At 40.2% G+C, this 23,709-nt stretch overlaps 1 protein-coding gene across 2 annotated transcripts in view; it reads right to left on the bottom strand.

Annotated features, from left to right (window-relative positions):
• The window catches only part of samd14 (sterile alpha motif domain containing 14), a 214,208-nt gene that overhangs the window by 89,649 nt on the left and 100,850 nt on the right, over positions 1-23,709 (bottom strand). For both annotated transcript variants that reach the window (XM_072561668.1, XM_072561667.1), the window contains 2 exons: positions 1,945-2,102; positions 1,054-1,390 (listed from right to left, as the gene is read on the bottom strand). In XM_072561668.1, coding sequence (XP_072417769.1) covers positions 1,054-1,357 — 304 coding nt within the window. In that variant the 5' untranslated portion in view covers positions 1,358-1,390; positions 1,945-2,102. The remainder of the gene's footprint in view (positions 1-1,053; positions 1,391-1,944; positions 2,103-23,709) is intronic.

The raw sequence follows: 23,709 nt of genomic DNA, 5'->3' as shown, positions 1-23,709 counted from the left end.
TGCACATCCTGTCCCTCAGGATTCCCTTCAACAATTTGCCCACCACCGACATCAGGCTCACCGGTCTATAGTTCTCTGGCTTGTCCTTACTACCTTTCTTAAACAATGGCATCACGTTTAAAAACTAAAGGCAACAGAAACCTCATAATGTTTCTTAACTGTCTTAATCGCTTACCTCTAGCTCTCTATTGAAAGTTACCCTCAAATGATAATGAGATACACGTGGTAAAAGTTTGTATAAAAATAATATTTTCTCCTAGGTGTTCTAGCTAGCCCTAGAATATATTCTCCTTACATAAGGTTGAATAAATAATCAAAAACCTCTACTCAGACACTTGTGCTTGATCATTAGAAGTTACCACAAACTCCTCCTTAGATTTTGAATTTGAAGAAGACATGAGCAAATTACCTCATTATACAAATTCCAATCTTGTTTCATAAAATGTAGGAAACAAACATCCATTCTAGGCCTTAGGTTAATGTAATTCATGTCTTCTCTTTCACCCAGTAAAGAAATATTTAGCTTGGCGTTGTTTTATCCCATCCCTTATCAGTGTTTGTCACCCACCTATCTGTAAATCTCTTCTGGTCCCAAGGCCTCTCTAGAATGTTTTATAGTACCAACCTTTGTTTATAGATTCCTGCTGACACTATCCTGAAGGACATATCAAGTTCATAAATTGTAATCTGCTCTTTACCTTTTTTTTCCTATTAACCCTTCCAGCCAAATTCTCATACTACCTTACTGGTAGGTCAAATTTCAGTAACATACAGAGGAACCTCGATTATCCAGCATTTGATTATTTGAATATCAGATTATCCGGCAAGATCGCAAGGTCCTGATGCTTGGCTAAACTATGTTATCCAGCATTCGATTATCCGGAATTCAATTAACCGAATGAAATACTCCCTACCCGTGTCCGTCAGATAATTGAGGTTCTTCTGTATATATTTAAAACTTAAACTTTACACTTAATGAATTGTTTTAGTTAGTCCAGATACAAAGCTAAAAATACCTCAATAAGAAAAGAATGGAAAAATGAGTAACAGTACCTTCACTGTGCTTCTCTGTTCTTCTCTCTCTCCTCATGTGAACTGGGGAGGTGTCAGAACTGTGGCAAGATTTGGAAGGGGAACTAGTTGGAGTCAGACCCAGTGCTTCCTGGGAGGAAGCATCAGTCAGAGTCTGGTACCGGCTCATCACCATTGATGCCTGCTCCCCTTCTTCAAACGTTCTCCTCACAATGTTAACATCAAATGAGAAGGATGAGGCTCGCTGTGAGGGAGATGCTGAAGAGATAGCAGATTCTGAAGATGGAGAGGAGCCCCGCAGGGAGGAATGTAAAGGAGATCTCATACTGTGCAGTGGGCTTCCATAATTATCTGTAGTCTAAATTGGAGAAATCAGAGCAATATGGACTATAAGCAAAGTGCAAACAATCTGCTTAATTTGTAGAAATCTAAATATCACACTACTAGTCATTTATTTCTTCATGATCAGACTCTGAAACATCTATATGCACCTCATTACCTCTCCGTTGATATTATTTTGCTTGACTTTACAACATCCACTGAAGGTTTAGGTTCCCACTGGAGTATGGCTCCCTGTGCACTTTCCACTTCCTCATCTAAAAGCCCAGTCCTCATTTATGAACATAAATAGTAACTGGTAGGACATTGCTTGACTATCGTGGAAGGCATCATGGCCAAGGCCAATGCTATTTTCATCTTATATCCATGCACAATATTTTCCAGTGGAGATTGCTGAACAACAATCAGACAGACGCCAAGACTACAATATTCAGACTGGTGACAGACTGACATCAACTAATTTAGCACAACTTAAAACTCCCCAAATTTCCAGTTCAACTGTCACTGAATGATCTATGCCAGGTAAGGGTAGGTGCCCTTATGGTGTTACAGCTGGAAAGAAAGATCATTTACCTTTCTTTCCAGGCTGTCATCTCCCTCTGTGGAACTAATGCTGTCACGGAGTCGAGATCTGGATGGCCGCTGTCGTCTTGCCTTAACGGAGAGCTGGGCTCGAGCCTTCTGCAAACTGCTGTCAAGTCTTTCAGTCTCTGGTATCACCTCATTAAAATCTGCACCAATATGAAAATGTGTTAATGACAGTAATTACATTTATGGATAATATAAGCATGTAAATGTATTGACAGGGCATTAGGTTAAACCCATTTGACAAAACCTGGAATGAATAAAATTGAATCACTTTCTTACGATAGTCCTCGAGTTATGGCATTCACATTTTTGATTACTTTCAAGCCTTTAATTGTTTTTAAAATAACTCCAAAAAGCCAGTATCCTGTCACCAAGTCATTTTTATTGACACGTGCATATTACTTGACAGTGGTCTGGCTTCCTCAAATTCAGCTCTCAGAGAGAACAGAACCTCTGACACTCCTATTTATATCTGTTAGCCAGGGCTCTCTGGTCAGATCAGGTTAACAGCCTCAATCAGGAAACTCATACTCTATGAGGACCATCTGGCTGATGTCATTACAATCACTACAGATTTCTTTTACTTTATTCAAAAGGAAATCTGAGAGCTCATATCATCGTAAATGGACCAATTGTAATACTGGAAAATAGTAACTGGTAGGACATTATTTGACTATCATGAAAGGCATCATGGCCAAGGCCAATGCTATCTTCATCTTACATCCATGCACAATATTTTCCAGTGGAGATTGCTGAACAACAATCAGACAGACACCAAGACTACTGGCCCATGTGACCTGCCAATCCTTGATATGGAAGCAGTACAACAGGAAAGAAGATTAGATTAGATTAGATTACTTACAGTGTGGAAACAGGCCCTTCGGCCCAACAAGTCCACACCGCCCCACCGAAGCGTAACCCACCCATACCCCTACATCTACATTTACCCCTTACCTAACACTATGGGCAATTTAGCATGGCCAATTCACCTGGCCTGCACATCTTTGGACTGTGGGAGGAAACCAGAGCACCCGGAGGAAACCCACGCAGACACGGGGAGAACGTGCAAACTCCACACAGTCAGTCGCCTGAGGCGGGAATTGAACCCGGGTCTCAGGCGCTGTGAGGCAGCAGTGCTAACCACTGTGCCACCGTGCCGCCCACGAAGTTAAATTATAGAAGCCTAATGGCATATAGGCATAAAGGTAAGCAGAAATTGAAGAGTTGAAAAGGAGAATTGAGAAAGGAATTATGTGGGACTGCTACATAAAGATTGGCTAGACATTTCAAGGAAAGGGATTGAAATTTTGTTTGGATGAACTATGTAGCTGTGGCTGAAACTGGCACTGTATAGGTAGAGTGGAGTGCCCACTGAACCAGTGAGACTGTCTCTGTTGTAGCTGTTATTATGCAAATAATTTATAGCTTGTTTGAGCTGTTATTTTCCTGTTATCTTATATTTCATTTAGTTGATTATGACTCATGTTAAAACAAAAGTTCCATGAAGTGAAAAGTTACTTGTAAGTTCTTCATATGCAGGTTGTTTGGTACATATAGGTCTTTTAGTTGATGGATTATAACAGTCTGTGTGACTAGAACTAAAGAGAAAAGCTACTGTAAACCACAGTGATTTTTCCCTGAAACATTAAGAGATGTCATAGTTGAGTAGATTATGGATTAGAAATTCGAAAGTCACTATGGCAAAATTAATACGTTCAATTGTAGTTTGTGGATTGACATCATTAAAAATGAACAGGATTGAATTATTACAAGAATCTAATTGTTTCACAAATGCAAGAAAGGGAACAAAACCCTGCTTCATAATACAGTCATAGAGATATACAGCACAGAAACAGAGCCTTTGATCCAACTTTTCCATATCAACCAGCTATCCTAAATTAATCTAATCCCATTTGTCAGCATTTGGCCCGTATCCCTCTAAACCCTTCCGAGTCATGTACCCATCCAGATGCATTTTAAATGTTGTAACTGTACCAGCCTCCAGCACTTCATCTGACAGCTCATTCCATACAATGCACCACCCTCTGCATGAAAAAGTTGCCCCGTAGGTCCCTTTTATAGCTTTCCCCTCTCATCTTTAATCTATGTCCTCGAGTTTTGGATTCCTCCAACCTGAGAAAAAGACCTTGGCCATTCGCCCTATCTATGCCCATCATGATTTTATAAACCCCTATAAGGTCACCCCTCAGCCTCTGACGCTCCAGGGAAAACAGCCCCAGCCTATTCAGCCTCTCCCTATAGCTCAAACCCTCCAAACCTGGCAACATCCTTGCAAACACTTTCTGCATCTTTCAAGTTTCACAACATCCACATCATTCACAGGATGTGGGCAACACTGGCTAGGCTTGAAATTATTTCTTATCCCAGACAGGATAGACCCAAGGTTATTACAGGAAGCTAGGGAAGAAATTGCTGCACCTTTGGCGATGATTTTGGCATCTTCATTGTCCACAGGAGAAGTGCCAGATGATTGGAGGGTGCCAAATGTTATTCCTTGGTTCAAGAAAGGGAATAGGGATAATCCTGGAAATTACAAACTAGTCAGCCTTATGTCCATAGTGGGCAAATTTTTGGAGAGGATTCTGAGATACAGGATTTATGATTAATTGGAAAACCATGGCTTGATTAGAGATAGTCAGAACGGTTTTGTGAGGGGCAGGTCATGCCTCGCAGACCTTGTTGAATTCTTTGAGAATGTGACAAAACACGTTGATGAAGGTAGACCAGTGGTATGGTGGATCTTAGCAAGGTGTTTGATAAGGTTCCCCATGGTAGGCTCATTCAGAAAGTAAGGAGATATGGAATACAGAGAAATCTGTCTATCTGGATACAGAATTGGCTGGCCCATAGGAGATAGAGAGTGATGGTAGATGGAAAGTATTCAGCCTGGAGCTTGGTGACCGATGTTGTTCTGCAGGGATCGCTTCTGGGACGTCTGCTCTTTGTGATTTTGATAAATGACTTGGATGAGGAAGTGGAAGGGTGGGTTTTGGATACTGTGGAGGTCTGTCGTAGGTTGAGGTGGAACATTTACAGGATGAAGAACTGGGCTGATAAGTGGCAGATGGAGTTCAACCTGAAAAGGTTAAGTTTGGAAGGTCAAATTTGAATGGAGAATACAGGGTTAATGGCAGGATTCTTGGCAATGTGGAGGAACAGAGGGATCTTGGGGTCCATGTCCATGGACCCCACAAAGTTGCCACCCAGGTTGATCGGATTAAGAAGGTCTATGCTGTGTTGGCTTTCATTAGCAGGGGGATTGAGTTTAAGAGCCATGAGGGCATGCTGCAACCCTCAAGTCCTGGTTAGGCCACATTTGGAATACTGTGTTCAGTTCTGGTCACTTCATTATAGGAAGGATGTGGAAGTTTAAAGAGGAGATTTACTAGGATGCTGACTGGACTGGAGGGCATGTCTCATTGGAGCGAAGAAAGATGAGAGGTGACTTGAAGATGTTGAGAGGCATAGATAGAGTGGAAAGCCAGAGAATTCTGCCCATGGCCAAAATGTCTATCTTGAGGGGGCATAATTTTAAGGTAATTGGAGGAAAGTTTAGGGGAGATGTCAGAAGTAGGTTATTTACTCAGAGTGGTGGGTGCATGGAATGCACTGCCAGTAGTGGTAGTAGAGTCAGATACATTAGGGACATTTAAACAACGCTTGGATGTGTACGTGGAAGACAGTGCAATGAAGGGTGTGTAGGTTAGTCTGATCTTAGAGTTGGATAAAAGGCCGGCAAAACATTGAGGGCCAAAGGGCTTGTTTTGTGCTGTTCTATGTTCTATGTTCTAATTACTCCTGAGAAGGTAATGGTCCTCCTATTTCCTTGAACTTTTCCAGTACATGTGAAGTTGATACACTAACAATGCTATTAAAGAGGCAGTTCCAGGATTTGAAACAGTGACACTAAAACAACAGTGACATAGTTTCAAGCAGGATGGTATGTCGCTTGGATGGGAACTTGCAGTTGGAGGCGTTCCCATGTATCTGCTCCCCTTGAACGTCTAGATGGTTAGGGTCCCAAGTTTCAAAGGTGCTGTCTCAGGATTCTTTGTGAGTAACTGCAGTGCACTTTGTAGATGATAGACACTGATGATACCGTCTGGAAGGAATGATTCTTGAGGATAGTAGATGGGCTGTCAATCAATTAGATTGCTTTGCCTTGGATGGTGTCAAGATTTGAGTGTGCTATTGAAGCTGCACTCATTCAGGCAAGTGAAGATTGTTCCATCATATTCCTGATTGTTGCCTCAAAGATAGTGCACAGGCTTTGAGAAGTCAAGAGATGAATTGCTCATTGCAGGGTTCCTAGCCAATGACTTACTCCTGTAGCCAGAGATTTATATAGCTGGTCCCATTCAATTTCTGGACAATGGTAACTTCAAGAATGTTGATAGTGGGTGATTCAGTAATGGTAATATCATTGAATGCCAGGAGGTAATAATTAATTGTCTCTTATTGGAGTGGTCATTGCCTGGTACTTGTGTGATGCAAATGTTACTTTCCACTCTTCAGCCAAAGCCTACGAGTCTGTTGAGGTCTTGTTGCATTTGACCATATTTTGCTTCAGTGTCTCAGGAGCCATGAATGTGTTTGAATATAACTATCAGGAAATATTCTCACTTCTGACCTTAGAATAGGGGGAAGTTCATTGATGAAGCAACTGAAGATGGCTAGGCCGAGGACACACCCTAAGGAACCCCGGAAGAGAAGATCTGGATCGCAGATGACTGACGTCCAACAACCACAACCACCTTCCTCTGCGCTAAGTATGACTACAACCAGTAGAAAGCTTTCCCCTCATTGTCATTGCCTCTGATTTTGCTAGGGCTCCTTAATGCCACCCTCCATCAAATACTGCCTTGTGTCAATGATATTAATCATCACTTTTATGATGTTGAAGAGTAAAGCAATGGGGTAATATGGCAGGGTTGTATTTATGCAACTTTTTGTGGCTAGGACATACCTGGGCAATTTTCCACATTGCAGGCAGATGCTCGTGCTGTGGTTTTATTAGAACAGCTTGACTAAGGGTATGACTAGTTCTGGAGCACACGTCTTCAGTACTTTTGCCGGTGGTCTGACTCTATAGCCTTTGCTTTATCCAGTGCCTTCAGCTGTTTCTTGACATCATGTACTATGAATCAAACTGGTTGAGAACTCTATGATGATGAAGACATCAAGAGGAGACTAATATGGATTGTCCATTTGGAACTTTTGGATGAAGATGCTTTCAAATGCTTCAGCCTAGGCTTTTGCACTGATGCTCTGTCATTGTGGATATGGATAGTTGTGCAGCCTGCCCTTCCAGTGAGTTTTTTAAAAATATCAACCATCATTCACAACTCAATGTGGCAGGACTACAGATCTTAAATCTCTCCTTTAGTCATGAGATCGCTTAACTCATTCTACCACTTGCTGCTTCTGCTGTTTGGCATGTAAGTAATTCTGCTCTGTAGCTTCACATGCCCTCCTGCACTCTTCATTGAACTGGCATTGATCTACTACTTGGTGGCAAGGATACAGTGGGGAATATGTCAGGCCATGAGGTTATAGACTGTAGTCGAAAAGTGTGGCGCTGGAAAAGCACAGGAGGTCGGACAGCATTTGAGGAGCAGGAGAATCGACGTGTCGGGCATAAGCCCTTCATCAGCTTCTGGACTGTAGTCAAATAGAATCCTACTGTTACTGAAGTCCTATAGGGTTAAACTCATACATATATCTGCAATTAGCTCAGGTTCCTGTGGAAAATCTATGTATTAATATAATCAATGATGAGTGCTTTTGAATTGCTGCTGACCAGACAATTCAATCCAATTCATGTCAGAGGGGATAAAATGCTTTAACACCGAAGCAACCTGTATTAGGTTAAACATCTCAGGAATAAAACTGAATTTATTAGAATTTATTCTCGCCCTGAAGATATTGATATTGTTAGTATCACAGGAACATAACCGTAAGCAAAAGCTAGACAAGAGACAGAGCTTCAAGGATGTTGGATGCTTCACATATATGAAGCCGTCAAGCTAAGTGGAAGACAACTATTATTCATTAGGTTTGACATAATAGCTATTCAAATGAGGAACAGAAGCAATTTGTTTTGAAAAAATAAAGATGAGTTTCAAAATAAAAATTAATGAGTGCTGCAAGTCACTAGGTCAAGGCTAAAATGCACACTGATGCGCTTCTAATAAATCAATAGCAAAACATGGCTATGATACTGACATAAGGGAACCAGCTTTTCACACTCATGATCTAAACTTCAAATAGAATTAAAACTTCTGTGTAACACCAGAGAATTGCAGTAAAATTGGTGGATTCAGAAGAAAAAGGAAGAAATTGGAGAGAGAACAAGAGAATGTAAAGCAATAGTTACAACAGGAATAAGAGGTCGCACCCCTTTTCTGAAATATAAATCTAGCATTATAGGACATATCCCAACAAAGGATTAGGACATGTATTTACAACCTACCTGGTTTATCCAGAAGTTCTAAGAATACCAGACCATCCCTCAATTGATTCATTCTCCAGAAAATTATTGAGCTTTCATTTGAACTTAAGTGAGAAACATGCTCGACATGTGATCAAAATGTTACATCCAGCAACTAATACTCCAGAACACTATAATTTTCAATAAAATTATCCTTTACATGCTTTACAGTGGAAAAAGATTTAAATAAGGTCAACTGTGTACAATTGTTGACATTTAATACAGAACATTACACAAAACTCAATGGCCTTATCCATTTTGAAGTAAAGCCATGCACCAGTTTATGATTTAGCTGTTATTGCAATCGGAGACTGGTGTCACTTGATTATAGGTCACCAATGGATGATTAATGAGTGGGCCATGGCGTTAAAAGGTCACAAGCTGGCTTCAATCACTGGTATTTCAAAAAAAAATTAGTGAAACATCTTGTTCCTATTAGAAATAATAAATACTCTTTGGCCTCAAGAAGAATAATCTGTACACTTGGTTCCTGAGAACGGTAGTTACAGAAAATTCACTGCAGTAATTCTTTGGGAATAACATGACTGGCAATAGCAAAAGTGACTGCAATCTTTGAGTCAGGGGAAAAGTAAAAACAAGTAAATGACAGGCTGGCTACCTTGATAGTGAAGGAAGTCCACAAAGCCTAGCTTGACCTCATAAAGGGATAGGCCTTCCTCAATAAATTTACTGGAATGGTGTAAAAATACAACTGAACCGGACTGAAGAGAAAAACTTCTTTGATGTTGCATTCTCAGCTTTAAATGTACATCTGGCACACTTCAACCAGCAATTCTCAAGAGGGGAAAATGGAAAATTGTATTGAATATTAAATATAGTGATGAGTGGTTGTGGTGAGGATTGTATAAAGCTGCATACTCTTTACAGCAATGTCCTATGAAAATCTGTCCTTTAACCTCTTCTTCAATGTTGTAGGTTAGTCCAGGAAAAGTGATTTCACCAAGAAAACAAGCATTAAAAAGGATTTGCATAAAATTAGGTTCCAAGAGGGTGTAGTGTTGGTTTCTGGGTTTCAGGGAGACAGCAAGGAATGCATATTGGTTGGGGGAATTGTTAAAATAAACTCTTTATTTTAAGCTGTAGAATTTTATTATTTTACAAGCAATATTTAAATATGAGTTGGGGTTCAGAAAAGATTTACAAGGCTCATTAATCATCCATTGGTGACCTATAATCAAGTGACACCAGTCTTCGATTGCAACCTGATTCCCGGTTGTCAGGGGTTTCAGATATAAGTGAACTGATGGGGACGGTACTTTGAGGAACCAGCTTTACAGTTATCCAGAAAGGAAACTAGATTTTTAATCCTCAAGCCTTTCCAGACAACTGTACTTTGTGGAAGCAGAATCACTCAAATTTTCCATTGTTACGCCATTTATTTTTTAGGATGTTTCCAGACACAGGAGGAATGCTTATCAGAATCTTCAAATTTTAAGGCAATTCCTAAGAGTCTGTCATCTCACAGTCTCACTGTCTTACTGGAATTACACAGGAGAACCGTGTGCAACTGCAGTCTGCATTGCCATGACAACTTTCAGGCCATTGAAATATTCCAGACATTGTATCAAATGCAAAATGCATTAAACAAAAGTGAAGGTGTTGAAATGATATAATCTTGATAATGTGACTGAATAGAAAATTGTTCCACTTATGACAAGATAGATTTCCACTATAGTGTTGTGAAACTTGAAAGGGTTCAGAAAAGATTTACAAGGATGTTGCCAGGGTTGGAGGATCTGAGCTATAGGGAGAGGCTGAACAGGTTTGGGCTGTTTTCCCTGGAGCGTCGGAGGCTGAGGGTTGACCTTGTAGAGGTTTACAAAATTACGGGGGCATGAATAGGGTAAACAGACAAAGTCTTTTCCCTCGGGTTGAGGAGTCCAGAACTAGAGGGTATAGGTTTAGGGTGAGAGGGGAAAGATATAAAAGACACCTAAGGGGCAACTTTTTCACGCAGAGGGTGGTATGTGTATGGAATGAGCTGCCAGAGGAAGTGTGGAGGCTGGTACATTTGCAACATTTAAGAGGTATTGGATGAAAAGGCAGGGTTTGGAGGGATATGGGCTGGGTGCTGGTAGGTGGGACTAGACTGGGTTGGGATATCTGGTCGACATGGACGGGTTGGACCGAAGCATCTGTTTCTAAGCTGTACATCTCTATGACTCTATGAATCTATAACTATAGGAAATCTTGGCTTTCAAAATGAACAATTTGTTGCTTACTAGAGCCTAATTCCTCTCAAACTGAATTGTTAGAATAAACCCTTGATTTTAAGTTGTAGCATTTTATTATTTTACAGGCGATATTTAAATATGAGTTGAAAGTGTTGATCAATTCACATTTTATTATATTAAGATGCTGTTGAGTTGGGACATTTCAGATATATTTGTTTGTCAGAACCTCAATCTAAATTGTGACAATTGACATAACGATAAATGTCAGATGAGGTGTGACCAAAAATCTTGACAAACAGGAATAAAGATTAGTAGACAAGAAATGCTGTGTAAAAGAATGTATCAAATAATGAACTTTAAAGTCACACAACACCAGGTTACAGTCCAACAGATGTTTTTGGAAGCATTGACGTTCGGAGCATTGCTCCTTCATCAAGTAGCTGTGGAACAGGACCATAAGACACAGAATTTATAGCAGAAGATTACAGCGTCATGCAACTGAAATGATATATTGAACATACCTAGATTGCTGTTAAGTCTTTCATCTTTTAGCATAGGTTGCAGATTTTAGTTAATTAATATATAAATCACAGAACTGCTTTCAAATCACATTCTTGAGATAACTTAAGATTTTATTTTTAAAAAGGTGACATCTCAGCTCAGACAATGCATTAATGTTGTGAGGTTAGAGTCTGTCTGTATCTCAATCTTGAGTCAGATTGGTCCTATTTCCATAATGGAAATTATTTTAAAAATTACATGGATTGAGGGCCTGCAATAAATTCTGCAAATAAAGAATCATAAAAAACGTAGCTTCAGACATCACTTAAAATGGAATGTTAACACAACTACAAAAACAGATGATAGTAGCGATTATTGTTCCGTTGTGCTCTGTAATAACATGGAAACTCATGTCTAGAATTTGTTATCTGTTCATTTCTGACTATTATTCAGACCATTATAAGATCAATATTCTTTTGGCAGGAAAATTCATTTCTGCTCAATCTGTTTACACTTGAATTCACACTCCAGACATAATTCTGCCTTAAGTACAGCACAGTCACATTGGCTACTGGATACAATTTACTCAATAAATCAATGTATTGCCTTCAGTATTTTGAGATGTACGTCTCAGTTAAATAGATCCTGCTATTGTTTGGTTATTTAATCAATTAATTTAAAACAACAAAATGTTAATTTGGTTCTTGTAATAGCCCTATCTATGAGCAATGGCATGTTATTTGAATATGGAGCATGACAGATCTCTACTTCACAACCAAGATCAATAACACCTCACACAATGGTCACACATCCTCTCCAGGTAGCGTTAGTGTTAAACTGCCAGAGTTTAATAAGATGTTCATGTTTTAAACTGTCTCTTTCAAGTTATGGAGTAATAGAATATATTTGAAGGGGAGGATGACGTGAATTGGTGTTGAACTTTGCCCCAGGATGACTCTATATGATCTGTTTGTCATCGGGATGGGGTGGGGAGGAGAGGCAGCTTTGACTATTCAAAGTGAGGTGTGAGTTCAAGGGCAATAAAGGATGGGCAATGGAAGACTGGTCCAAGGAATCAATAGGAACTGAAATAATTGCAGCTAAGTTGGCAGCATGGTGGTGAGGTCAAGATTGGTCTTGCCTAACCAGAATTTAATTAGGGCAAGATGGGGAGGTTCTAGTCCACCATTGTCCCATCTAATTCATTTTACTTTTTAATTCCAGGTTGGGAAGATTTTGCGCTTACAGCATCTTGGGGACATAGACATCCAACATTTGCTAGTTTGTTAAGCAGAAGAAAAGGACCACTCTTGAGTTAATCAACAAGTGACAGTTAAGTTATTGATCCATGTTTGAGGTCATACACACATCAAATTAGAGACCATGGAATCACCAGAGAGAACCTTGCTACAGAGAATCCAGCCGTTTATGCTGAAAGGCTTCAGTTACGAGCACTTTGTTTAAAAGGACACCAAAAGACTTACCTCACAAAACACAGAAACAGAATCCTGCTAATGCCAGGAGTTATACAATAAATATTGCAAAGATTACAGTATAATGTGTAAAAGTAGAGTCAGTTTTTTTAGTTATGTTAAGCAATTACTAATGGATACCTTTTTTTGCAGGTTAGTGTATTAGTTACCTATTAAGTCATATATAGTCAATGCTGACTTTAGTTTGTCTTAAGACATTAAATCTTCAAGTTCATCACCTTGAAATTCCTATCACATTTTAAAACTTATTAGTGTCTATGGGGATTGTAGCATTAGGATGAGAACAGTGTTTATTCACTTTTCCTTTCATGTGAAATGTAGCACTTGTCCTGTCAGCTCAACAAAAATCAATATGCACTGGGGAATTAAATGTGAGACCTTTCTGATATTCTTGGATATTTGCTGGATAAATTCATTGAACCATTGCAGGTTCCCAGAGTTATGTTGTTAAACTGAACTAAATAGAACTGCCATTATTATTTCATGGAGCAATTTCCAGTCATTTTTGGACTATAACCCAGTTGAAATAGTCTCAGATTTCTGGCTTAGAAATACTTGTCATAGAGAAAGCTTCTTACAATGTGCGATTTTCAGAATCAAATGATTATTGTCCAAAGATGTGCAGGTTGGGTGAATTAGCTGTGCTAAATTGCTCATAGTGTCCAGGGAAGCACAGACAAGGTGGATTAGTCATGGTAAGTACAGGGCTATAGGGATAGGGTAGGGGCTGAGTTGCTCTTTGAAGGTTCAGTGTGGACCTTATGGGTCGAATGGCCTGCTGTGACACTTAGAGATTCTATGATTGCATGATTCAATGAAATGGCAATTATATTTACTTAACAAATCATTCTATTGATTTTTTTCCCATGTTCAACAGAATCCAAACTGCAAAGGTTTGTATGAAGGGCACATTTTAAAACTTGCAGCTGGATAAATGTGAATGAAACCAATTCAATATCTGATTATTTACTTGACTAACAGTCAAATGACCTCTTGCTCAGTTTATGCAGCAAGAGGATTACATCAGACTGTGCCAAATACACAGTTTTATATTTTGCAGCATTACAGGCCCGATGTAATATTCATATTGCCTGCTATCTTCAGCAATCACATGTGGGAAGTCACGGAAAGAAAACTACTTCTTTTATTGTTTTTAACTGTGCTTGCTCTTCCTGATTGTCTAGCCATTCGGCATGTGAAATAACAACTGCATCTTGCTGGCCTCTATCCTTGACCACCCCAAAGCTACATGAAACCTTAAACCTTCATACTGGAAGTTGTGAAGGCTCAAACTTGTGAGATGCAAGGGTTGTCCAACTGATGCCTGCAACTTGATACTACGACTAACATGATGTTATGATCCCAGCAGGTTGTATTACTGGCAGGTCAGATCCCAGAGTGGAACTTAGCTTGATAGAGCATACTTTATTTTGTTTTTGTTTCAATTAGGCAGTCCCTCACTGAAACATAAATGCACATCTTCATTTATTAAGCTAAAGAAATCAAGATAAAACAAAATAAACCGAGCTATTTACTTATAATTCAAATTCAAGGAGCTTTAAATACACAGTAAATGTATTTTCCTATCAATCCCAAAACACTACTTTCAAGTGTCAAAAATAAAAATAGATATCATTTGTAGCAGCAATCTTTATACAGTACTTGTACAAGAATTCCTTTCTCTCTCCCTTTGATAGGTTTAAGATAACAGTGAGTTTAACTCTTTAACTGGAACTCCTGATAGCTTATTTCTGAAGCTATCATACATCTGAGTTTAAATGTACTTAGCTTCAAGTAACCTTTTCAGGGTTTTATCCAAACACTTCTGGTCTGGGCCGATCATTAACTCCTTACTCCAAGTTTCACTATATTATCCCCTTCTCAGGATAAAAAGGGTTTTCAAAAAGATTTGAAGAGATGAAGAGAGTGGGCAAAACTTTGGCAGATAGTTTATAATGCAGGAAAGTATGAGGCTGTTCTTTTTAACAGGAAGAACAGTAAAGCAGAATGTTATTTTAAAGGAGAGAGACTGAAGAAAGCTGCGACAAAGGAATCTGCGCATCCTGGTACAAAAAGTCAATGTGCAGGTGCAACAGGTGTTTTGGAAAGCAAATAGAATGTTGGCTCTATTAAAAAGGAATTGAAGTATTTAAAATAAAAATGGGGTTTAAAAATAAGGCAAAAATTTGTGACAATGAGACAGAGAAGGGGAGGAATTTCTTCTTTGAGTGTCATTAATCTTTGGCTTTCTCAAGCACAGTGGTGTGTGAAGTTAGCCAATTGAATATATTCAATGCTGGGCTTGATTGTTGATTAACAAGGTAGTCGAGAGCTAGAGGGGACAGATAGAGAGTGGAGTTGAGGTCACAATTAGATCAGACCAGGTTTTATTGAATGCTGGAACAGGCTTCATGAACTAAATAACTACCCTGCTTCTATTTCTGATGACCATGTGATCTATGCCCATGCAAATATTTAATATATTCATGTTAAGTTCCTCTGTCTGCTTATTTCCTTAAAACGCTGCAAGTTTTCAGTGACATATAGAAATGTAGTATGAGCAGGTTAGGTATTCAGTCAAAAATAGACCCTATCCACTAGTTAAGCTGTCACCTAAATTTAGCTTAAAAGGCTTACATGCTCCATATTGATAGCTGGTTGTAAAAATCAATGTAGAGGGAAATTTAACCTCATCTTACAAAAAAATACAGATGCAGCACCTGGTGATGTGATTGTCATTATTAGAAATATAATTTTCAGGAGATCGTCATAATATATAAATATATAGCCAATTCATGACATTCTCTTCAAGATTTAGACCCTCTTTCAAAATTTGACACTGATCATTTTTGATTTTTATTTCCTGAAATCCATTTTTCTCAGCTCCCAGTGGAATTGAGAATCCATTTAGCTCCTTGTGGGATAGCTTAACTAAGTAAGTATTTCTTAAATGTATACATATTCCATCCAGTAGACTTTTAGTTCTGTCAGGGCCAAGTAAATCTTCATTCCCACAGGTAACTGAGCCTCCTTTTTTCTCTTTCAAAGATAAATGATCATATTATGATCCACACTTTCTTTGAGTGTGTCTGAATGTATTTAGAATGTTCCCATAATGTCTTGTTCAGCCCCACTGTTATGGATGATATCATTTCAGGAATACAGGAACATAAGAATTAAGAGCGGGAGAAGGCAATTCAGCCCTTTGAGCCCACTCCACTTTTTAATAAGATCATGGCCGACCTTATCCTGGTCTCGATTCCACTTTCCTGCCTGCTCACCTTAGCCATTTATCCCATTTTAAAACAGAAACATATCTAGCTCTTCCTTGAATCTGTTTGATTCCGCCTCCACTTCACTCTGGGGCAGTGAGTTCCACAGATTCACAACCCTCTGAGGGAATTAGTTTCACCTCACCTCAGTTTTGAACCTGCTTCCTCTCACTCTATATCTACGACCTATTGTTCGGGAGTGTCCCACAAGGGGAAACATCTGTTCAATGTCCACCTTATCAATCCCTGATACCATTCCCCCCCTCACCCCCCTCCCCACCTACCCCCCTCGACTTTACGACTCTAAAGTCAGTGGAGTAGTGGACAGTTTGGAAGAATGCTACAGGTTGCAGGGGGATTTGGATAAACTGCAGAATTGGGATGAGAGGTGGCAAATGGAGTTCAATGCAGCTAAATGTGAGGTGATGCACTTTGAGAAGAATAACAGGAAGGCAGAGTACTGGGTCAATGGAAAGATTCTTGATAGCGTGGATGTGCAGTCCATGTGCATAGATCCCTGAAAGTTGCTACCCAGGTGGATAGTGCTGTTAAGAAGGCATATGGTGTGTTCGATTTCATTGGTAGAGGGATTGAGTTCTGGAACCGCAATATCATGCTGCAACTATACAAAATGCTGGTGCAGCCACACTTGGAATATTGTGTACAGTTCTGGTCACCCCATTACAGGGAGGATGTTACATTTTTATGTGAAAATACAATGATTTTGAATGAAATCATTTCTACTATACTTTGTGCAACAGCAGGTTTATGGAGAAATGGGAATGATGTGTGATCTCTCTATGCAAATTGGAGGAAGTTTTACTCTGACTATTAAATGAATATCAAGCCCTAGACAGGTATTGATTCGGGTTTCAAATGGAATAGGGAATCAACATAAACTGCAGCTCAGGGCTTTATCGTAATTTTGGTCTTTAGAAATCATGAGAGCGTTATCACATTCACTGACAATCGCTTTCACACAAGTTCTTGTTGATTAGACTGCCACACGTTACACAAGTAAATAAATGAAGTGAATATTGATAGCACAGCAGAGCTTTTGACATATGTGCATGACTTTCCTCAAGACAGCCTGAGTGTTGGTGTTGTGCAATGCAAGAATCCTCAAGTTGGGTTTCTTATGTAAGTGCCACTCAATAAGTGGGTGACTGCATCCGAATAATGTACTGGGTGATAATTACCATCCCAAGACGCGATCACAAACCCTGTGGTGGTTTCACCAAATACACCCCAAGTACCAGCTTTTCTCTTTTCTGTTCATTGCCAGTTCCTCAGCATGCTTGTATATAATACTGCTTTACTAAAATGTGTTGGAAAACATGTACTGCCTGTTCTATTCCTTGCACAACGATTCAGCATTATACATAATTACTTACCTACCATATATCAAATTATCACATATACAGGGTCTGTTAACCCCCATGAATAAAACATGATTACTTTTGCAGTTCAAATTGCACGGACCAATAATGCTTTCAATTAAATAATGTAATTAATTTGGGAGTCCACCATCTATTACTGCCAGTCATACCACCCACTCTTCACAAATACTATATGATGCATGGTATGTACAGTTTGAAGAACACTTCAATAAATAATACATTCAGAATTCAGAAGCCAATGATAAATGCAAACTTTTACACTGTCCTTACATAACTCATTTGTATCCCTCAATTGCAGATATTAAATACATTGCAACCTTTGTATTTTATCATAACCATTACTTTAATGATATACATATCTGCAAATAGGTTGACTCAATCCATTTTCGAAAAACATATTCCAATCTTAATTTTACTTGTTGGCTATACTTATTAAATTAGTTTCCTGAAACAAAATTAATTGAGCCACTGTGCTTTATTTTGCATATTGCCATTATTCCATTAATCAGTGTTTGTAAACAATTAAATTGCTCACAATATTCCTGATCTAACAACTTGGATCATGATCTGCCCATCAATATCATGCAGGGAGGGCGCTACAATTCTGTAGCTTGGTGTTCCATTTACAAATGGTCAAATGAGGGTCTTGTTAATGTGTTTCTGAGCTTCTCTCTGAACAGAGGAAAACCATCAGACCATAGGTCAATACTTCATCTGTTGACCAATAATTGGAAACATTCACCCAAAACCACCTATACATTGAAAAACATGAATAATTTTCATCCACCTATCTGAATATGAATATTAATACAGTTGATATAAAACATCTACAAATCAATTTCATTTATTTTCTCCCAGAAGGTACCTTTTGATAGTCATTTCTAAAATCTTTACTATTGTACTATTTTGGTTGAGACAATTTTTATCTATTCTTAAATTAGAGCAAATAAAAAACAATAGCACAGCACAGGAACAGGCTGTTTGACCCTGCAAGATGGCACCAACAAATGATGCCTTTCTAAACTAAAAACATTCGAAATTAAACTTTTGCCTCTGTGCAGTTTGTATCCTTCTATTCCCTGCCTGTTCGTATGTCTATCAAGATGCCTCTTAAAATGTTGCTATTGTATCTATCTCTGCCACTATTCTGGCAGTGCATTCCAGACACTTACAACCCTCTGTGTAAAAAATCTGCCTCTGCCTCTCACACCTCCTTTACTTTAAACCCATTTCCTCCAAACAGTAAATTAAGTGTTTGACTGAATATGACAATCCTATTCTTTTGCTAATTCAGAATTTTGTCTTTTAATTGCAAACAAGCATTGCATTGATCATTTCTCGGATTTATCCACTTAAAGCCCTAGATCTCTTCCTGATTCAGAGTCAAGTGTTGATTCCTCATTTTAGAACCATGGGATCATAGAATGATCACAGTACAGAGACAGCGCAATTAGCCCAATGATTATGCTGTTCATCTCCAAGATCAGCTCAAGTAGTCCCACTCTCTTGCCTTTTCCCCACAAGCTGGCAAGATTTTCTCTTCAGATAATTATCCAAATCTCTTTTTAAAACCTTTGCATCCATCTACCTTTACAACACTCAGGCAGTATATTTCAGACGGCATTCACTGTTTAAATGAACTGTTTATTCTGTTGCTTCATCTCAAGTCAGAATCTGTGGTCTTTGACCCATCTGCCAATGGAAACAGTTTCACATTGTCTGCTCTGTCCAGACTCTTGATAAATGTTAACATCTCTGTTCGATGTCCCCTTCATTCTTTGTTCTCCAAGGAGGCCATTGCAGCTTCTCCAATCCATTCAGATAACTAAAGCTTTCATTTCTGGAACCACTCTCAACATTTGCTCATGTAGCTTCGCAGATACATTTACTAACTTCCAGAAATAAGCTGTTCAGAATTGAATGCAATAGGCAAATTCTTGTGCCATTATCCATTACACTGTAAGACATAGGAGCAGAATTAGACCAGGTGACCCATCAAGGCTATTCCACCATTCAATCACAGCTGATATGTTTCTCAACCTCAATCTCCTGCCATCTCCCCATAACCCTTGATCCCCTTACTAATCATGAACCTACCTATCTCTGTCTTAAATACACCCAAGGGCTTGGCCTTTGCTGCAATGAGTTAACTACCCTCTGACTGAAGGAATTCCTCCTCATCTCAATTCCAAATGCTTGTCCCTTCAGGCTGAGGCTGTGCCCTTCAGTTCTAGGCTCCTCTGCTAGTGGAAATATCCTCTCAATGACAACTCTATCGAGGCCCTCAGCATTCTGTACATTTCAATAATAACATCTTACAGATGCAGAATACGCAACTATTCTTCATATGACAAGTCCTTCATTCCTGGGATAATTTATGTAAACCTCCCCTGAACCCCCTCAACACTGGCACATCCTTCCTTAGATGCAGAGCCCAAAACTGCTCACGATATTCCAAATGCGGTCTTGTACAGCCTCAGCAGTACATCTCTGCTTTGCTATTCTAGCCCTATTGAAATTAATGCAGACATTTCATTTAACTTCTTAACTGCCAACTGAACCTGAATGTCAACCTTAAGAGAATCCTGAACTAGAACTCTCAAGTCCTATCGTTCCTCAGATTTCCAAAGGCAATTTCTTTAGAAAACAGACTATGTCACTATTCTTCGTAGCAAAGTACATAACCTACACTTTCCCATATTGTATTCCATCTGTCAGTTTTTTGCCCACTTGCCAAAGATGTTGAAGTTCCTCTGAAACCTCCTGGCTTGCTCAACACTGCCCGTCCCTCTACATATCTTTGTGTCATCTGCAAACATGGCCTCAGTTCCTTCATCTGGATTGTTAAAGTGTAATGTGAATAGTTGTAGTCCCAACACTGACCTCCTTGTGGAACTCCTCCTGTCAGGGCTGCCATTCTGAAGACTAGCCTTTTATCCCCATTCTCTGCCTCTGTCAGTCAGACAATCCTCTATCCACACCAGTACCTTGCCCCTAACACCATGAACTCCTATCTTATTTAGCAGCATTTTGTCTTAGGCCTTTTGGAAATCCAAGTAGATTGCTTCCACTGGCTCTCGTTTGTCTAAATTGCTTGTTACCTCCTCAAAGAATTCTAACAGATTTGTCAGGTGTGTCATTCCCTTGACAAAGCTACGCTGACTCTGCTTTATTTTACCTCTTGATAGTTAGCGGCATTTATTCAGATGGGATAGGGGTATGAAGGGACTATGCCATCATCCCAAATTCACTCTGATTAAATTCATGGCAGATAGGTCAGGAATTGTCTTCCTGCCCTGTAGCTAACTGAGACCCTGAAGCAGACAAGTATTGCCCTATTAAGCACCTTATTCTGCTGCTGCTGCTGATAACCTGGCAGTGAAGAGACTCATACTATAGGACGGACACAAACACATCCATGCGGTCTATGTGTGTGTGTGTGTGTGTGTGTGTGATGCCACTTTTTTGAAGGCACGCAGAGCCTGATTGAATGATGTAGCCTAAGAAGGAGAGCTGCTAAAAGCCAACTCACTGGTCTTATTGGCAACATCCTTGAAACCCCTCCCCTTCTGCCCCAGCTCCATAAATCTCCATCACTCACTTGTCCCTGTGTCCCTCCAGGATCAAAAGTCCTGAATCAGTTATCCCTGTAGCAACCACTGCCTCACTGGTAGTTCAGTGAGTACAGATTTGGCAAGGAACTCTCAGCAGCTTTGTTATATGTCCTGGAGCCCTTGATCCCAGGGTAAGGCCCACAGCTGGCCTGTTCGGTGCCTGAGTAGTACAAGAAAGCAGAGCCTTCTCAAAACAAGGCAGTGTAAGCCAGTGGCAGAAACCCTCAACAGTCATAAAGGCACAGAGGATTACAGCATGGAAACAGGCCCAATTTATCCCTGCTGCCTACTTTTCACAATCAAACTAGCCCCACAAGATTCCAATAGACATTAAACTCACATTGTGAAAGATCAGCACAATGCTTTTGCTTTTGTACTTTATGTCTCTATTTTTAACGCCCAGGATAAACACAAATATCATTCTGTCTTGGTCCTCTCATGGCTACCACCATGATTCATTTTAATTTAACCTCACTGAACTGCATTTGCAAAATACTACTAACAATCAAAAAAGATGAATATTTTTCCAAGTTTAGTATTAGACTTGCACTTTATTATGTTTGCAAAACATTTAGGAGTTTCTGCCATCATGAGAGCACATGTAAAACAATTGAAGAGCAGAAGGGAAAGTGCAGCAGAAAGTGGCGGGAGCTGGGTGGAAGTGAAGTTGGAGCACAAAGCTGGTCGGGAAGGTAAGTGATTGTTATTTAAGTGGGTGGGTGTGTTCTAGACCCCAGGCCCTACAAAGTAGGGCCTCCCTCCCTCCTCTAACCTAAATTAAAAGTCCACAGACTTGCCCCAAAAAGAGGGCCCAAGGAAGTTCCTGTGGATTGAAGAGTGAGGCTTTAGCTCAGGAGTCTTTGACAAGGAGGTTGAGTGAAGTGATTACACCACAGTTGAAGAGGGTGAAGACATGACTGCCCAGCTGGTTCAGTGTGCTACGTGCTTGATGTGGGAGGTCAACGACTCTGGTGTGTCTGGCTTGGAAAAGTGTGGAAAGTGTGTGCACGTTCAACTATTGACAGAGCATATTGCAGCACTGATGAAAGAACACGAGGACCTTAGGCTCATTCGAGAGAACGAGATCTTTCTGGACAAGACCTTCAGCGAGGTTATTACACTGACCATACCAGAAAAGTGCAGAAGAGTGCAGATGATGAGGAAGGCAGAGAGGAGACAGGTGCAAGAGACCCCGGGGGAAGTACCTGTCAGGAACAAGTTGAATCTTTTGGAAACAGTAGAGATAGATGACACTGCCAGTCCGCGAGGCGGCCAGGTCTGTCAATCAAACGTTGGTGTGGAGGCAGAGCAGAAGAGTCGGACATCACACAGAGCCGTGGTGATAGGGGACTCCATAATGAGAGCAACTGACCGGGGTTTTTGTGGCAGCAGGCAGGACTTAAGGATAGTGTGTTGCCTTCCTGGTGCCAGGGTGAAAGACATCACAGACAGAGTGCAGGAAATCCTCAAGGACGAAGGTTAAGAGCCAGAGGTGGTGGTACATGTCGGCACAAATGATGTTGGGAAGAAGAGGAGAAACATACTACAGCGGGACTTCGGAGAACTAGGAAGAAGGCTGAAAAGCAGGATGTCCAAGGTGGTTATCTCCGGTTTGCTTCCAGTTCCTCGGGCTGGTGAGGCCAGAGACAGGGAGATAATGGACTTGAACATGTGGCTGGGGAACTGGTGCAGAAAGCAAGGATTTAAATTCTTGAATCACTGGGATATGTTTTGTGGTAAGCATGAATTATACAAGAGAGACGGTTTGCACTTTAATAGGTTAGGGACCAACATTCTGGCAGGCAGGTTTGCTACTGCAACACAGCTACGTTTAAACTAAGTAGCCAGGGTGGGGGGAGGTGGGGGGGGGGGGGAGGTGGCGGGAGAGGACAAACTGGATGTTTAAGAAGGAAATTGAAGGGAAAGTTAGAACAAGGGAAGTCAAGAAAGACAACTGTATCAATGAGGCAGAAAACTCAGAAAGGGATCATGCTGTAAGGTTGAGTGAAATAGGAGTTGATGGGAAGGGTGAGGGCAGTAACAAATTAAAAATACTATACATGAATGTACGAAGCATTAGAAATAAGATGGATGAGCTTGAGGCTGTTTTGGAAATTGGCAGATACGATATTGTGGGGATAACTGAGACGTGGCTTCAAGTGTACAGGGCCTGGGAAATGAATATTCGAGGCTACACGTGCTATCATACGGACAGACTGATGGGCAGAGGGGGTGGGGTGGCCCTGTTGGTAAGGGATGATATTCAGTCCCTTGCGCGGGGGGACCTAGAATCAGGGGATGTAGAGTCAGTGTGGATAGAGCTGAGAAATTCTAAGGGTAAAAAAACCCTCTTGGGAATTATCTACAGGCCCCCAAACAGTAGTCTGGATGTCGGATGTAAGTTGAATCAGGAGCTGAAATTGGCCTGTTGCAAAGATGTTACTACAGTTGTTATGGGGGATTTCAACATGCAGGTAGACTGGGAGAATCAGGGTGGTATTGGACCTCAAGAAAGAGACTTTGTGGAGTGCCTCCAAGATGGATTCTTAGAACAGCTGGTGCTGGAGCCTACCAGGGAGAAGGCAGTTCTGGATCTGATATTGTGCAACGAACCAGAATTGATCAGGGATCTCGAAGTGAAGGAACCATTAGAAAGTAGTGACAATAATACAATAAGCTTCAATCTGCAATTTGAGAGGGAGAGGGTACAATCAGAAGTGACAATATTTCTATTGAATAAAGGTAACTATGGAGCTATGAGGGA

This window comes from Chiloscyllium punctatum, chromosome 42 (genome assembly GCF_047496795.1).
Source record: "Chiloscyllium punctatum isolate Juve2018m chromosome 42, sChiPun1.3, whole genome shotgun sequence".
Classification (NCBI taxonomy): Eukaryota; Metazoa; Chordata; class Chondrichthyes; order Orectolobiformes; family Hemiscylliidae; genus Chiloscyllium; species Chiloscyllium punctatum.
The sequence above is the reverse complement of the archived record's forward strand: the minus strand, read 5'-3'. Positions and strand labels throughout refer to the sequence as shown.